Genomic DNA, 17,042 nt, shown 5'->3' with positions numbered 1-17,042 from the left:
CTCAGGCTGCTGCTTGTGTCTCTTGGATGCACATCAGATGTGGAAGGGGTCCCAGTCCCAAAAGGTTGCACAGGCTTGCCTGGGGCTTCTGGGCAACTCCTCGGGGACTGCAGGCCAGCCTGGCTTAGCCCCAGATCTCAGTGCCCCTTATGTGCCTGTCTCGGTTGAAATGGCTTCGGTCAAATTCCCATTTATTATTTAAGTTCTTTGAGTTCATTCCCTTGAGTCCATGTTTTTGGTGGTACACAAGAAAGCAAAGAGCAGATGAACTATGTCTCTTTATTGCTACAGAGTGGGTTCACCCAGAAGACAAGACAAAGGAGTGACACGAGCCACCTCCAAAAAGCCTGTCTTTAACACCCTTTTGCTCTTCAAGCAAGCTAATTAACATAGAATTAATCAACTATATATGGCCCCATTGTAAACTGAGAGCATTTTTGCCTGATTGAACAGGACTTCCTCTGCTCTCACCTGGCTGCAGCATTACATCAGGGCTACTTTGCTTAATCTTCACATGTGCACGTGTGTAGTAACTATTTAAAGTCCTGATGAGTTGTCTCGGAAAGCATCAGTCTGCTGCAAGTGCCTGAGTTGCTTTTGCTTTGAAACACACAATCACACCATACAACCCTAAAGGTCACTGCTCTAATTTCTAATCAGCGCAAAAAAAAATCCCCAAACGCCAGCGCAGGCGCCGGCCAGTTCATGCTCAGCTTTGCTCCTTGGGCACTGAGGCTTTGCCAAGCCTTTTGAGGGTCGCCTGAAAGCTGTAGCCAAGCTGCTCCTTCGATGGGGTCCAGTAGCAAATGCCTGTTGCGGGGAGGGGACTGGCTGGGCATGGGGCTGTGGTGCCCCTGACTCCCGCTCCTTGCGTGCCAACACCGCACCTCACTCAGCTCTGGGGATGTGGCATGGCTGCAGCGTTGAGTATCAGGGCTTGCTCCACTGTGTCCTGGTCCAGGCTCCCCATTGCCCACCAGACTCTGTGCCAGGAAGACCCAGGGTGTCCCATGCAGGTGTGGGGCTGGGCTGTGGTGCCCACAGTGCTCTGCTGAAACACATCAGCTGGGGGGCAAACAGCCACCGCTGCCCATGTGATGCCCAAGCATCACTGGGGGCGTTCCTGAGAAGGACCTGGGCAGCTGGGGGGGCAGCAGTCTGTAGGGGGAAGTAATTTGCCTGAATGGATGGAACATCCCGGGCAGGAACGTAGCAAGGCTGGAGCAAAGGCAGTGCAGGGTGCAGGTGCTGCAAGGGAAGGCAGAGGAAGGTGAGGGTGAGATGTCACCCAGCCCCCAAGACATGCAACAGGGCTGGAAAGGCATCTTGGAAAGGGTTTTCCCCCATTTTGCCCCTTTGCTGAGCCACAGCTTCAGGGAGTCCTCTAGAACTACCACAGACCAGGGCCTCCAATGGCAGTGAGGGGATGGATGCAGGCTCCAAGGGGCAGGGTCAACATGCTCCAGGCAGTGACACAGGCTCCCTGCTTTCCTCCATGCATACCCCATGGGCCCCATGCACCCCAGGCTCGGCAGAACCTGGCGTGGGCACACTCACCACAGCAGTACTGGGGCCAGAAGCCATCATCATTTGAAAGGGGAGCTTGGCCCCGCTGCCTTCTCACAGATCCAGAGGTGCAGGTCATTGGGGCCGGTGCACTGGGCAGGTTTGATGTTTCCACGGCTTATTATGGCACAGGACCCATTTGACTTTGACTGCCATGGCCTGGATGGGGAAGCAACACATCAGGGGCTGACACCTTCTGCCCACAATCCCTGCTGTGACAACTGCCTCTTGTAGCTCGAACAGGAGGGGTTGGATGCTACAGTCAAATAGGGGATCCCCCAGTCCTCCCCTAATGATTTCACAGGCTGAAGGCTCAGCTGACAGGTCGCTGCCCTTCCTCAGGCAGGCTAAGAAACACCTCTACAAAGGGTTTGCAGTGCTTGTGACTCCCCTTAGGCTCCCTCCTGTTTGACTTGGCCTCACTACTGGACATTTTTTCATCCCTCCAGTGGGGAGAGCCCAGTCCTCCCTGAGGGCACATGGACAGCTGGAGGAGCTGCTTTGGGCTGTGGGTCTACACTGGGTGCAGTCCCCTATTCGGGGGGTGAGGGTTGAAGGGGGAGGGGCAGGCAGTGAGCAGGGGCTGGGTACCCAGCACCTGGCCAGACGGGTCTGTTCCTCCCCAGTGCTCTCAGACACTGCAAGAGGAAGCAGCAACAAGCTGAGAAGTGTGTGCACGTGGAGGGGAGGAGCACTCTCTGTGGGCGGGAAGGCTTGATTTCCCCTCCCGGAGGAATCAAGGAGGCACGTGGGGGATAGAGATTGTGCTCAAACACCTTGTCTAGACCCCAAATAAAACTTGCGGTTTCTTTTGTCCACTTTTGCTACTGCCTGCTTCGTATGCCCTGCATGTACACCCCCAAGTCTTCGCTTTGCATCTTCATGTCCTGTATGCATCTCACCACACCATTGCACCCACCTTCCCTCAGCCCCTGCTGCTCTGATGCTCTTAGTTTCCCAGTGCCTGTGCCCAGAACCGGGTACTAGTGGGATTTAAAACACTTCCTAAAGTTGTGCTGGGGTTGGGGAGTTTTGGCAAGAGGCTGGGCTGCCAGGTACCTTTCGTAAAGGGAGCCATCCACCCAGAACCAGGCATCGGAGAGCCCCTCGCCATCTGGGTCCTCTTCCTCCAGCCAGCCATAGTCATACCAGGGGAAGCCGCTCTTCTGCAGTCCTATCCAATATGGGACATCTGCATTCTTCAGGAAGGTCTGGGGAAGAATAAAAAGGGCCTTTTCACATTTTTTCCATGGTACCTATGTATTGCAGTGTTTGCAGGGAGTAATCATCTCCCCAAGGAGACCCTGGGACTGGAGCTTCTTGGAGCAGGACAACTGAGCAGCCCAGGTGCCCTGCTCCAGCTTGGGCAGCAACCAGGGGGGGCAGAGCCTCTGCTCCATGTCCATCACCAGCCATGTGCTCCAGAGATCAGCCTTGCACCCTCCAAAGTTTTGGCATAGCAGGGGCCTCCAGAACAGTGCTAGCCCATCTGGTGACCCCAGGTCTGGATACACCAGCTCCTGCCCTCAGCTCCCCCAGCACCCTACCGGCACAGTCCAGCGAGTCCAGGATTTGGTGATCAGGAGCTGAGAATATGTTCTCTCACACTCATCTCTGCTGTCCTCCCATGTCTTCTTTTCCGAGGAGATGAAGAGGCACTTGCCCCTATACAGCAGCCAGCCAGAGGGGCAGCAATCTGCGGGCAGGGGCACAGCTCAGATGCTTGATCAGCCACAGATGCCCTGGGGGGAACCAGGAACAACCCCACATCTTCCCAGCAGATATCACAGGCTCAGCCTCTGCTCCAGGCATAGCTTCAGCCTCGGATCACCCTGCCCCCACCATGTGACCAAAAAAAGCCAGTGCTCGTGCCTTGGCACTGCACCTACTGAGGGATGCCAGTCACCCAGGACACCCCATCCCTGCTCCATCATCACCCTACCTATAGCTGTGCAGGAGCGCAGGACAGCCACGGTGCTCTCGCTGTTGTTGAGCTTCCCCTGCACCTCCTGCATCTCCTTCTCCATCTTGCCCAGGACCCCCCTGACGTGCCCCAGCTCAGCACTCATTCTATCCAGCTCCAGCTGGCTGATGTTGCCCTCTTGCCACGCTCGCTGCAGCTCCGCTCTGGCCCACGCCAGCTCCACCTGTGCCTGCTCCAGGCTCTGCTCCTGAGTGCTCAGCTCCTGTGAGAGGCGGCCCTGCTCGGCTGCGTGGTCACGGGAGGCGTCCCACAGGCTGCGGGTGACCTGCCAGTCTGGGGACAGAAGGGGTGATCTGAGACGGGCATGGGACAGCCTGGGTGTGGAACTGACCCCATTTGGGGCAGGTAGGATGGGCAGGGCAAGGCAGGGTATGGTCCATGCTGAATGGGAAAGGATGGGAAGGAAGGACACAGCAGCAAAGTGTGCGGTTAAGGGCTGGGCAGGACTTGGGAGGGGAGAGCAGGGCAGGGGCAGGATGGGGTGTGGGACCAGGTATAGCAGGGCAGGGGCAGGCAGGGTGCAGAAATATGAGGCTGGGCAATGCCAAGATGGGAAGAAAAAGGAGCAGAAACAGAGGGCAAGGTGGGGAAGGCGGGTGATGGGAGACAGGAGGAATGCCTATCCTGAGAGGGATACAGGACAGCTTGTGGCAGACAGGGAAGAGGGACTCAGCCAGGAGCAGCATGCATGGCCATGCCCCTATTCACTCCATGCTCAACCACGGCACCTACCCCAGCTCAACTGCCTCCCTGCCCCAGCCACCCCCAGCCCCAGACGTGCCCAGACCCCTGACTCACAGCAAGCCCCCAGGGCCACAGTGGCCACCAGCAGCAGGCAGATTGCCAGCAGCGCCACTGGGATGCACCACCGCCGGGACCAGTGGCCTGCAAGACACAACAGACAACAGACATCACCTGGAGAGCTGGAAAACCCCTGGCAATCCCCACGCCTACTGCCTGCAGGCAGTGCTATGGTGGCATGATGGCACAGGTGGCATGGTGTGGGCATTTCCTCTCTTAAAGGATGGGAGTGGGAGCACCCCAAAACACCACCCACTACCCATGCCAAGACCTCGCTTGGTGCCCTGGATTCCAGATGGGTACTCACCTGGGTTGGGCTGGGCTCCGTCCCCGTCCTGCCCTGCCGGCACCGGCTGCGTGTTCTCATGGGGGCTCTCTGCCTCATCCATGCCAAGGGCTGTGGGAGGAAGGCAGGGGAGAGAGGCTGAGTCCATGGGGCTGGGGATGGCAGGGGCAGAGTGGCACGGCCTGTGGGCTCTCACCTGCCTCCAGTGCCTGGCTGGCCATGCTCCGGCCTCCCATCACTTTGGCAAACCTCAGGTCAGCATAAACCATGCTCTGGGCCATGTGGGCAAGCGCTGGGCAAGCCCTGAGCTGTTCAGGCTCCCACTCTGCCCTTGGGGTGCCTTTCTGGGATGGTCCTGCTCCTGGTGACTGCACTGTGTCTCGGAGGTGCAAAGGAGAAGTGCAGCCAGCATCTGCAGAAGCAGAAGTTTGCTCTGCGTTGTAGCAGATGGGACCACTGAAGCACAGCCGCAGGTATCAGCACCCTCTCATTGGTCCCAGAAATACCAGCCCCTCCCCTCCCACGCTCCAGAAGTGCTTGTGGTCCCCCTGGGCACACAGCAGGGCCAGGGCAGCACAGCCTGAGGTCACGGCTGTGGCAGAGCAAGGACCCAAATCCTTGGGTCAGGGGAGAGCAAGGGGAGAGCAGGGAAATCCTCAACACAGGAGCACATTGCCCTGTGGACAGCTCTGTGGAGGTCTGGAGGTCTTCACAGATTCAGATTTTATCTCCCAGCCTCTGAGAATGGGAATTTCCCCACTATGTAGCGTGTGCCACTGCCTCTCATCCTCTTCCTGTTCCCCTCTTAGAAGAAGTAAGCTTTGGCATTGCTCCAAACATCTCTCAGACATCCACTTTGCCTTCCCTGCCTAAGACCACAACCCCAGAACTCACAGAACTTCCTTCTTGGTCCCTCCAGCCTCTCAGCATCTCAGAGATCTCTACTGAACTTCATCCAGAGAAAGACAGGTTTCACAATGGACTCTGAGTTGTGGGCCAGTTGGGCACATCTGGATGCAGCCAGTCCCTGGAACAGGACTGGAGGTGCACAGTGGTGCTGTTGGAGCACAGGGTTACAAGGCTGTAGTGGGTTGGTTTTGTGGATTTTTCAGGCCTTCCTTAGCAACGGGGTCAGAAATCTAAGGAAGTATTCCATATCATCCCTTTCCATAACACAACATATAAAAAGGCGCAGATAAGACAGTTCACTCTCTTCTCTCTTCTGGTGGCTGAAGGAGACAGGTCTCTCCGTAGACCGGCTTTGCTTGTATAGGCCAGGGTCTGCTGCTCAGACCTGCCGTTATCTCTGTTCCATTCAGGAGGCATGGGGAGTTAGTTCTCTGTCTCGTTCAGGGAAGTATTTAATTGGTTTTTGTATTTATTCGCTAGCTCTCTATTAATGGGTATATTTGGAGCATATTTGTTTTCAGTTTTTTTTCATCCCTGTTTCCCCCTCCCTTTTCCCTTTTTCCCCCCTTGGGAGCTCCCTATTGTGTATAATATATTCAAATTGTATATATAATTGTAAATATATGTAATATATATATATTTGATATAATCCCGTTTCGTCTGGACTTCTTTCAGGGTTTTTTTCTGTGGTTCTTTTTTTTTTTCCTTGCTTGGGGAGAGTGTGAAGGGGAAGGAGACAGCTTGGACTTGGCAGGAGAGCCAGGCCAAAGTGATACAAAGGCCACTGCCCATCACCTCTGCAAGAGCAAGGGAAGTCCTTCATCAGTGGAGAAAGGCAAAAATGACAGCCAGCTTCAAAGGGCACAGGAAGGAGATTTGGAAAGCTAAGGGTTGGACAGCCTCCACTCAGTGTCCTGGAAGAAAATGGAGCATATCCTCTTGGGCATGCAGGTGCCCAGGCCCAGGGAGGATATGCTGGGGAAAGGCCAGTGGGATGTATCGGGTGACTGCCCAGTATTCCTGCTACTGCTTGGGACCATCGATCTGGGTACAATGGAAGAGTAATGAGACCATTTATCATGACACTTCAAGGTCTGAGACATGATTTTCCATGGTGTCCTTGCTGACAGAGTGGGGGCATGTGACCATGATGAGAGGAGAAGTGAAAGCTCATGCTGCAATGTGGAAATCCCTTTTTTAGGCATTAGGGCAAACATTTCTGCACAGCAGCGATGCTCCATTTCTGGAGCAGAGCACAAAGAAGAGGGAAACTCCATCCTGGATGAGGTCAGCACCAAAGCCACCTCTTCCCCCCTGTAAGCCAGCCCTGCCCTAGGGAATTAAGTCATTTCTCCACAGGCAAGGCCTGCAGCTCTGCCCAGTGCCCCAGCCCCGAGCTGCACTGCCCCCTCCACTGCCATCGCAGGGGACCCTTAGCAGTTTCCGGGGGTGGAGTGAAACAGGATGGTGTTGCTGGGCCAATGGCAGGGCGCCGGTGTCGTGGCTGTACTTTCCCATCTGCCACACCTCCATACACTTTTGCTTCTGCAGAAACCAGCTGTACTTTTTCTCTTCAGCAGAAGTAGCGCCCTCGGGGCCATTGGGGTGGCCCGGGCATGGCGCAGAACGTGGTCTATGCCGACCTGAAGTTTGCTGAGGGGTCTCCATCCACCGTCCCCGATGAAGATGACAGCCCCTATGAGAACGTGCTGCCAGGGCCGGTGACAGCAGCGCCCAGTCCAGGTGGGAACCCGGACACAGCCACTGCCGCGAGGATGCCCCGGCGCAGAGTGGGCACCGGGTGGTGATAGGGATGATGCCCGTGGGTGCTTGTCTTTTGCAGAGCGCTCGCCCCGGCGATGGCACATCCCCAAAGCGCTGCTGCCAGCCAGCCTGGTCCTGCTCCTGCTGCTGCTGGTGGCCATCGTGGCCCTGGGGGCTTGCTGTGAGTCAGGGGGATGGCCATGGGGTGGGGGGGCACTGAGAGGGGGTGTTGGGCTGGGCCAGGGACGAGCTGCAGGGGGTTTGTCAGGGATGAGGGGTGCCTGAGGCTGGGGGTCCAGGGCTGGTTGCGTCCTCTTTCACGGCTACATGAGCTGCCTCCCACTATCTTCCCACTCCCTCCCACTCCCTCCCATTGCCTCCCACTGCCTTCCCACTGTCTCCCATTGTCTTGCCCCTGTCTTACCACTAGCCCCCAATCCCTCCCACTGCCTCCCACTCCGTCACTGCTTCCCATTGCCTCCCACTGTCTTCCCACTACTTCCCATTGCCTGCCATTGCCTCCCACAGCTTCTCACTCCCTCCCACTGCCTCCCACTCCCTGTTACTGCTTCCCATTGCCTCCCACTGTCTTCCCACTGCCTTCCTACTGCCTTTCCACTGCCTCCCATTGCATTCCCACTGCCTCCTGCTGCCTTCCTGTTGTCTCTCACTCACTCTCTTTACCTTCTTATTGCCTCCCACAGCCTCTCACTGCCTTCACACTGCCTCCTACTCCCTCCCACTGCCTCCCACTCCCTCTCACTGCCTTCCTATTGCCTTCCCACCACTTCCTATTGTCTTTCCAATGCCTTCCACTACCTCCCACTAGCCTTCTCATTGCCTCCCCTTGCCTTCCCACTGTCTCCCACTGCCTCCTACTGCCTGCCATTGGCTCCCCTCCACCTGCCACCATTGGGGCTTCCTTTCCCTTCTCATTGAAACCCCCAGGACAATCTCTACGCACAGCCAGGCACTCCTATCCCATTCTCCCTTGCAAGTCCCATGGCCCAGCTGTCCCATGCCCATGTGTCAGCTCACTGCCCTGCCCCCAGACTGGCAGGTCACCCGCAGCCTGCAGGACACCTCCCACAACTATGCAGCCGAGCAGGACCGCCTGTCACAGGAGCTGAGCACTCAGGAGCAGAGCCTGGAGCAGGCAGAGCTGGAGCTGGCGTGGGCCAGAGAGGAGCTGCAGCGAGCGTGGCAAGAGGGCAACATCAGCCAGCTGGAGCTGGATAGAATGAGCGCCGAGCTGGGGCACGTCAGGGAGGTCCTGGGCAAGACGGAGAAGGAGATGCAGGAGGTGCAGGGGAAGCTCAACAACAGCGAGAGCACTGTGAGCAGCCTGCGTGCCTGTGTGAATACAGGTAGAGTTGTGATGGGGTGGGGGCACAGGCAGTGTTGCTCTTGGGCAGACGCAGGGGTTGATCTCGGCCGGGCTGGGCCCCTCGAGCATCTGTGGGAGGATAAGTGTCTGACCTATGCCCCTGTCCCCAGACTGCTGCCCCTCGGGCTGGGTGCTCTACAGGAGCAAGTGTCTCTTCATCTCTGTGCAGAAGAAGACCTGGCAGAGCAGCAAGGATGACTGCAAAGCGAAATCCGCTGAACTGCTCATCCAAGATAGCTTGCTATCATTGACAGTACCGGTACAGAGCAGGGGTATTGTGGTACCCTAGGAGGGTGGGACTGGGCAGAGTCCCAGCGGGGTAGTGGCAGCAGTATCTGTGGAGGTGCTGGGGTAGCACCATGAGCCCCAGGTTTCCATTCCAGAAGTCTGGGAGGAGGAGCACAGCCAACCCTGGCGCTCCTGGGCACCAGGCAAGTGCTAGTCATGAAGCAGGTGGCTGACAGCTTCTCTTCTTCCAGCATTTTGTGCAGGAGTCTACTGAAAAGTACTGGATTGGACCAAGCATTTATTATGACACAAAGGCGATTTCTAAATGGCAGGACAGCAGTCAAACCTGGTAAGTATGAGAGTGCTGGGCACAAGCACCTGCCCTTTTCCCACCCCAGAAAGGTGCTGGTTTGACCCTGTTACATCCCCCAGCAAAGGGGGTGATGGTCCCCCAAGGGAAGGGAGTCAGGGTAGAGCTCAGCTGTGGAGTGTACTGCCAGATTTCCAAGTGGCAGAGCAGAAAACCGGAAGGAGGAATGCAACCCTTCCTCAGACTGGTCCCAGTGCCAGGCACCCTGCCTGCCCCAGCAGCACTGAGAGCTATGGGAAGTGGTGTCCATAACAAGGATGTTGTCACTGCTACTCTGAGATGTGCCCTCTTTCCTAGGAATACAATCTGCAAGGCAATAGATAATGGGAAAATCAGGCCTGCATCATGCTGGTATTACTTTCAGTGGATCTGCGAGAAATCCCCGAAGTTGAGCAGCACATCTGAGGCACAACCTCCTCTCCTGGCCAAGGTCTGACTGCTGACACTCTACTCCATCTCTGGACTTGGGGACAGGAGCTGGGGGTGCACCCCAAGACTCTGTCCCCTGTACACGCATTGCCTCAACTGCGTTACAAAGCACTGGGAAAGAGGGTCTGTATTTTAAAGGCTAGAAAAGAGACCTTATTTCGCTCTCTTACACTCATGCATACACTTATCACACCACCTTGCGCTGTGTCTCTGTGTGTTCCTGTGTGCCCTGGCCAGCACACCCTGCAGTGACCCAGGTCTCCAGTGCAAAGCCCAGCTCCCACCTTCTGTGCTCCCCCAAGGCTGCCAAAAGAGAACTGTGCAGGATCTGCCATTTGCATTTTCTTGGAGCTGTGGGATGACATATTGGTATCCCTCAGTCTGTCAATTTTGGGGACTTCTGTGGATTTTACAGCCTGTCTCTTCTCTTGGCACTAATAGCTCTCATCCTGCCCTTTTTCCTGCCTCCATCACCTGCCCAGGGCTTTGGGCTGGGTCTTGCCTGGGAAGAGCGCAGGCAGTGGTGCCATCAGCATGAGAAAATGCTGGGAAGCCCTGAGACCATATGGGAGATGGGGAAGCTCTGGGGAGCCTTGAGAACATTGAAGTTGAATAAGGAAACCCTGAAACCATGGTAGAAAAAAAGGTGCAATGAGGAGCCCTGAGACCATTGGGGGTGAATGCAGTAACCCTGAGACCATGGGAGGAAATGGAGTTTCAGTGAAGATGCCTGAGATCATGGAAGGCAAATGGGAGAGGCCCCGAGGAAATGGGGTTGCAGCTATGAGCCTTAAGACAGTGGAAGAGAGAGGGAAGTACTGAGGAGACTTGGGAACACTAGAAAAAGGGGACCCTGGCACCATGGTGGGAAGGTCCCTAAGACCATGGTAGAACTTGAGCTGCCAAGCAGGGTGATAAGAGAGCCCTGTCCAGGACCCAGGTGGGGTGGGGAGGGGGAGTCCAGGTGCAGCACTGACCCTCCTGACTGAAGTGTTTCTGCAGAGAGTACGAGGTGTTGGGAATCATTTTGCTAAGCTGGGTTTGAGACAGCCAGCATGTTTTCATCAAGGTAAAGTCCTGCCTAACCAACCTAGTGGCCTTCTACAATGGAGTGATTGCATTAGTGAACAAGGGAAGGGCTACAAATGTCTTCTATCTCAACTTCTGTAAAGCTTTTGATACAGTCTAAATTGGAGACAAATGGATTCAATGGGTGGACTGTTTGGTGGATAAGGAATTGGCAGGACAGTCACATCCAGAAGATAGTGGTCAATGGCTCTGTGTCCTGATGTGGACATTGGTGACCAGTGGTGTCCCTTGGGGATCCATATTGGTACCAATGCTACTTAATGCTTTCATCAGCGATGTGAACAGGGGGATCTAGTGCACCCTCAGCAAGCTTGCAGATGACACCCAGCTGAGAGCTGTGGTTGATACATCTGAGGCACCTGATGCCATCCAGAGGGACCTGGACAAGGTTGAGGAGTGGGCCCACGGTAACATCATGAGGTTTAACAAGACCAAGTGCAAGGTGCCGCACTTGGGTCAGGACAACCCCGGGTACCAACACAGGCTGGGGATGAACAGATCAAGAGCAGCCCTGCTGAGAAGGACTTGGGGGTGCTGGTGGGTGAGAGGCTGGACATGACCCAGCCATGTGCACTCACAGCCCAGAAACCAATCCTGTCCTGGGCTGCATCCAAAGCAGGGTGGGCAGCAGGTGAGAGAGAGAATTCTGCCTCTCAGCTCTGCTCTGGTAAGACCCCACCTGGAGCACTGCATCCAGCTCTGGGGTTCCCAGCACAGGAAGGACATGGACCTGTTGGAGCAAGTCCAGAGGAGAGACACCTGTCCCAAGCCCAGCACTCTCTTGGTGCCCGGGAATCTCAGGGCAGGTAGGGGAAGTGAGCAGGGGCTCATCAAACTTCAAATCAGCATAGACCACACTCTGGGCCATGCAGGCAGCTGGGCAGCTACAGTCCAGGACCCCAGTCCTGTTCTGCTCCACTGTGGTCATATAGCAGACTGTGGCTAAGACCATGTGGGATGGAGACACTTCTTCATATGCAGAAAAGCAGAAGTAGTTGCTTTATTTGCAAAAAGTGGTTTTATTTCGGAGGATGCTCTGACTTTGGAGGGTAGGGGGTGAATGAGCTCCACTCTGGGCTGCATGCTCTACATCTGTGCCCCAGGCTGTGAGGAGCCCAAGCTCCTGTGTACTGGTCACAGCAGGGCTACACTGCCCCATGTATCACCTTTTCCCTCCCAGCCCCTGCTCAGGACACAGAATATCGGTCCTCTGAATATGCCAGGGAGAATCCCAGGGATGTTCGTGCCAGAGCTCCAGGCTGCTGGAACCAGGAGGTCTATATTGAAACAGCTGCCGGAACCAAACACCTTCAACTCAAGCCTCACCAGACCTTTCAGGCTCTCACACATCACCCAGACTCAAAGCAAAGTGAGGTCACTTGCTGGAACCTCCTCAGACTGGGCGGGCACCAGCAGACAAGCTGCTGCCCAGCCCAAGTCCTCCATGGGATGAGGAAGCAAAGGGTCACCTCTCAGCTATGTGTTCCAAGAAGCATAAACACCAGGCAGCCACCACAATCAGAAAGCTTTCAGGAGACCTGCTCCAGCCTGCACAGGAGCTGCCTCATGCTGCCATCAGGCCACGAGGATGCTTGGATTGCTGCTGCCTGAAAGCTGGCTCCTGGAACGGTGCAGCAGAGGCAATTTCCCACTTTTCATTGATGCAACCGAGTCAGTGAGCTGGAGGATGCACCTCTATCACACCCCTGTCATTCCCCAAAGGCAGACACAGTTTTTGGCAGAGTTTACTGGCAAAATGCAGTTACAGGGAAATAAAGATGTCTGGGCCAGGAGGCAGCAGTCAGTGCCTGCGAATGCCCATGAACTGGAGTCAGGCAGGGAACATGGTGATGGGACAGGCTGGAGGTTCCCACAGCCATCAGGGCCTCACACAGCTGTAGGTGGTGTTTCCCCAGATGAAGGAAGGAGGTGAGGACTGGAGCCACTGCAGGGTGGCTGCACTCTGCTTGCAGACCCATCCAAGGGGTTCTGAGCACAGACCACCTGACAGCCCCAAGCCTGACAGCCTGCCACAGGCCTGGTAAGACCTGGTGTAGCGATGGATTAGGAAGATCCTGCAGGGAGAGAGTGCACTGAGATGAGATAGGCAGGAAGAACTGAGATTGTCCCATCAGTAAATCCTCCAGCCAGGGACCAGAAAAAGCACAGGGATGATGCGGGGCAAAGCTCACCCCCCCTACGGAGCACAGTCTCCTGCCTCCTCCCAATTAAGCCACATTTTCTGATGCCCCCAGCCCCATCAGGCACATGGGACCCTCAGGTCCCCCCTGGCAGGGCTCAGCACCAACTGCACCAACCAAAATCTGGGAACCTGCTTTTGGGGGAACCCTCCAGTCCCTCACCCAGGCAGAGTATGGGCACCAGGGTCAGGCCTCTCTTCCCTATCTTCTCTTCCCTAAAATGCCCCAGTGCAGCCCTGGGGAGACAGGAGGTGGCCAAAATATGGAGCACATCCCTCCATGCCAGTGTCCCCCTGTCACCTCCCTGATCCCTGCTGCTGGACCCTCAGCAGCCCTGGCTGGGGACAAGCTGACAGCCCTACCCCTTCAATGTGGTGCCATCCAGCCACTTCCAGTCAGATGCAAAGCCATCCTTCTTCAGCCCCACGTGGAAGACCTCCATGTTGGTGGTGGTGCGCATCAGGAAAGCCTAATACAGGAGAGGATCCACGTGAGCTCCCTGGGGGGACACACAGCCCCACCCACGATTAGTGATGGGGGCTGTGCAGCATGGGCACAGCATTGCCAGCTCCCTGCCTGGAGGCTCAGCCAGGATTTGGGCACATAGGCCAGAGCCAAGGAGCTGAGACAATGCTGCTGATGGGTAGGTGGCTGCTGAGGGACCTTGGGGTGGTCACCAGCACAGCCCGATGCTTGCAGGGAGCTGGACAGGGCAGGCTGGGTGCACTCACCAGGGTAGTGTTGTCTTGGATGGTGACCAGCTGTGCCCCCCTGGAGCAGCAGTCCTCCCTGCTTTTCTCCCAGGTCTTTTTGGCAGATGAGAAGTAGTAGCACTGCCCTGCATCCCAGAGCCAGCCGACTGGGCAAAACTGGCATTGCGCTGCACACCAGAAACACAGCAGCTGGGACTGGGCAACTGGCAGGGGCTGCCCCAAGCCCCCAGCCCAAGGGGCAGGACAGTGACAATGGGCAGCCACTGGGTACCAACCCACCCACTGTGCTCCTAGGGCTGCCCCACGGAGACCACCCTCCACTTGCTGTTATTCAGGAGCTCAGCTCCCATCTTCCAGCCCCACCTCCCCAGAGGGAGGCCCTTATGAGAAGGAGCTCCGTGGGGAGAAGGAGTTACAGGAAGGTGCTGGCACTGGGCAGGGAGGAGAGCTCCAGTTTTGCAGAAGCAATACAAACACGATTTCCCAAGTGCTGGGAACTCAGTCAAGATTTCAGTTGGACCAGAGATGGTCAAAGAGAGCACCTGATGCCATCTGGAAAACAGATGCTGGTGGCATCCATGAGCCTCGTGCTGGTGGCATGTCCAGGCAATGCTGAACCATGCTGGGATCATCTCTTCCAAAGGTCCCAACATTCAGCTTGTTCAGCAGTGCTGGGGCAGCTTTCTATGCCATGAGCCAGGGGACAGGCAGCAAGGGTGAAGGAATATTTGGGGTGGGGGGAATGCCCTGGAGCATGGACAGATCCTGCTGCTTGAAAGGAGCAGCTAGGCCCTCTCCAAACTTTGTCCAGGAGCTCACCAGGCTCTCTTACCTCGCAGTGTCTGTTGCCCATAGCTGGGGCTCTTCTCCATGCTCCAGAGATCATGGGTGCAGCTCATCTGTTGTTGTACTAAATCTACAGAAGAAGAGCACAGGGGTGTCCCAGCAATTCTGGGCTCCTGCTCCCAGCAGCACACAGTGTCCTCTCCCACAGGGCGACTCCACAGCTGTGGGTGAGGGCATCTCCTGCTTTGGGTACGCCAAGCCAGCCAAGGGCCTTGCGGCTTTTGCTGTGCTTGGGAGCCCAACACAACACAGACTTTCGGGGAAAGTGCTGCTGCCTTTCAGTTTCAGTGTCACCTCTCTCCTTCCTGCTTTCTTTTCAATGCCATGTGATGGCCTTCCCCAAGCCCACGCTGTCCCACCAACTTTTTTTTCCAGCCAAGTAGGCGATGTCTTGCCTAACCAATTTTCTCGCTTGCCCCAGAACCCTCAATGCACTCAGCCCCAAGTGGGAGGGCCCAGCTCCTTGGGGAAGCTGCAGCTCTGTCTGTTGGCCCTGTGGTGCCAGCCCCAACTGCAAGATCCGAGACATAGAGATCCAAGCACAGGCAGGTAGGTACTCACAGTGGAAGCCCAAGCTGACAAGGATGATTTGTGCCAGCAGAAGCACCAGGGAGAGGAGACCCAGGCTGAGGGCTGCCCAGCACCAGGGCAGGCGCATCGGCTGCTGAGGACCTGAGAAAAGGATTTAATTTAACCTAGACCCTGAGGGGCTTGGTGGGAGCAGTGGGTAACTTCCAGCCGGGAAAGGTCTGTGAATCCCAGGCAGGATGTCAGAAGGCAGTAGAGTAGCCTGGGAAAAGTAGGGGAGAGCCCATTTGCAGCAGTGTGACCCTCCTAGAAGTTGTTTCCCTGCAGACAGCACTTTACATGGGACAGGAAGAGCAGAGCAGGGACTGCCTGTGTGTGCTGTGGCATTGGGGTACAGTGGGCATCCCCCGCCCTTGAACCTCTCCTGCCCCCCACCCTGAGAGCAGGCAGTCTGCAAGGAGGCTGGAGAGGAGCTGCTTGGGAGAGGACACACAGAAATTGGGGGGAGCAGGTCTGGGAGGCCAAGGGTCTGCAGGAGGGCAGAGAATCCGCTGAGAGAGCTGGGGTGCCAGGGACAGGGAGCACGGCGCCATTACCTGGTGTTGGGGGAAAGCGCAGATCAGCATATGTGACCCTCTCTTCCATCCCTTCTTTGATTTCTTGCTCTGCACCCCACGGGGACACTGGCAACCCTCTCCCAGACACTTTGTCAGATGGGTGTGATGCAAAATGGAAAGTGTCACTTCCTGGTGGGGTCCCCAGAGGCACCACCTGGGACACAACCCAGGGGCGTCACGGTGCTGACAGACACTTGGGGCAAGTGGGAGCCCTGTTGGGGCTGGCACCCAGGCGTTCCAGCACAAGGGAACCCTGTGTCCCTGGTTTTGGGGTAGCAGGTGATGGGGATGGCTGCTAACTCAGACACAGGTCCAGGGCTGAGCTGGGCAGCCGTGCCATGGAGTCATAGAATTATTTGGGTTGTAAAAAACCTTAAAGATCATCTTGTTCCAAGCTCCCCTGCCATGGGCAGAGAAACCTTCCAGTAGACCAGGTTGCTCAGAGCCCCATCCAGCCTGGCCTTGAACATTTCCAGGCATGGGGCATTCACAGCTTCTCTGGGCAACCTGTACCAGTGCCTCACCACCCTCATAGTGAAGAAATTCTTTCTAAAAGAGGGAAAGCCATACAGGGAGCAGCTGAGGTCACTTGGTTTATTCAGCCTGGTGGAGACTGAGGGGAGACCTCATATCAGTCTACAGCTTCCTCATGAGGGGCAGCAGAGGGGCAGGCATCAATCTCTTCTCTCTGATGATCAGGACAGGACCCGAGGGAATGGCATGAAGCTGTGTCAGGAGAGGTCTAAGTTGGATATTGGGAACAGACTGTTCACCCAAAGGGTGGTTGGACACAAAACAGGCTCCACAGGGAAGTGGTCACAGCACCAAGCATGACAGAGTTCAAGACGTGTTCAGACAATACTCTCAGGCACATAGTGTGACTCTTGGGGTATTCTGTGCAGAGCCAGGAGTTGGAATTTGATGATCCCAGTGGATTCCTTGCAGTTCGGGATATTCTATGATTAGAATCTGATCTAAACCTGCCCTCTGTCAGTTTGAAACCATTCTCCCTTGTCCTATCACTACATACCCTTATAAAATGTCCCTCTCCGGCTCTCTTGTAGTCCTCTAGGTACTGGAAAGGTGCTATAAGGTCCTCTGGGAGCCTTCTCTTCTCAAAACTCAACAACCCCAACTCTATTAGTCTGATCTGCCTTGGGGTGCAGGACGCGTCGCCATGCGCCTCTCTCCAAGCAGCAAGGCCACGGGGTATTTGCTTACAAGTGGTTTCTGCTGCCCTTTCTTTTGCATGGGGCTGCAACTGCATCTCAGCCCTGGAAAGCAGGGGGCTGGGGTGCTCTTTACCCTCCCCCAAGCCTTCAGG

The 17,042-nt window shown here is 56.0% G+C and overlaps 3 protein-coding genes across 5 annotated transcripts; 1 reads left to right on the top strand and 2 right to left on the bottom strand.

The window, feature by feature from the left end:
* Positions 1-1,136: 1,136 nt before the first annotated feature.
* Positions 1,137-4,918, bottom strand: LOC113960598 (B-cell differentiation antigen CD72-like). Its single transcript, XM_027670235.1, has 8 exons — positions 4,834-4,918; positions 4,659-4,748; positions 4,349-4,435; positions 3,509-3,823; positions 3,114-3,262; positions 2,626-2,777; positions 1,558-1,725; positions 1,137-1,248 (listed from the first exon to the last, which is right to left on the bottom strand). The coding sequence occupies exons 1-7, from the start codon at positions 4,916-4,918 to the stop codon at positions 1,587-1,589; spliced, it is 1,017 nt and encodes a 338-aa protein (XP_027526036.1). The 3' UTR covers positions 1,137-1,248; positions 1,558-1,586.
* Positions 4,919-7,115: 2,197 nt separating this feature from the next.
* Positions 7,116-9,924, top strand: CD72 (CD72 molecule). Of its 2 annotated transcripts, none has more exons than XM_027670237.1 (6): positions 7,116-7,289; positions 7,390-7,491; positions 8,363-8,677; positions 8,808-8,956; positions 9,177-9,274; positions 9,660-9,924. In XM_027670237.1, exons 1-6 carry the CDS (start codon positions 7,163-7,165, stop codon positions 9,685-9,687), a joined length of 819 nt encoding a protein of 272 aa, XP_027526038.1. In that variant the 5' UTR covers positions 7,116-7,162; the 3' UTR covers positions 9,688-9,924. The 2 variants fall into 2 exon arrangements, with proteins under 2 accessions (XP_027526038.1, XP_027526037.1); XM_027670236.1 differs by having other exon boundaries at positions 9,593-9,924.
* Positions 9,925-12,548: 2,624 nt separating this feature from the next.
* On the bottom strand, positions 12,549-16,029 carry LOC113960600 (killer cell lectin-like receptor subfamily G member 1). 2 transcript variants are annotated; one of them, XM_027670238.1, is made up of 6 exons: positions 15,698-16,029; positions 15,135-15,245; positions 14,560-14,643; positions 13,746-13,894; positions 13,377-13,483; positions 12,549-12,888 (listed from the first exon to the last, which is right to left on the bottom strand). In XM_027670238.1, exons 1-6 carry the CDS (start codon positions 15,744-15,746, stop codon positions 12,693-12,695), a joined length of 696 nt encoding a protein of 231 aa, XP_027526039.1. In that variant the 5' UTR covers positions 15,747-16,029; the 3' UTR covers positions 12,549-12,692. The 2 variants fall into 2 exon arrangements, with proteins under 2 accessions (XP_027526039.1, XP_027526040.1); XM_027670239.1 differs by lacking the exon at positions 15,135-15,245.
* Positions 16,030-17,042: the final 1,013 nt, after the last annotated feature.

The sequence above is a fragment of the Corapipo altera genome, unplaced genomic scaffold, assembly GCF_003945725.1.
Source record: "Corapipo altera isolate COAL_440 unplaced genomic scaffold, ASM394572v1 60253, whole genome shotgun sequence".
NCBI classification, from domain to species: Eukaryota; Metazoa; Chordata; class Aves; order Passeriformes; family Pipridae; genus Corapipo; species Corapipo altera.
Note: the sequence above shows the minus strand (reverse complement) of the source record. Positions and strands in the feature narration are given on the sequence as shown.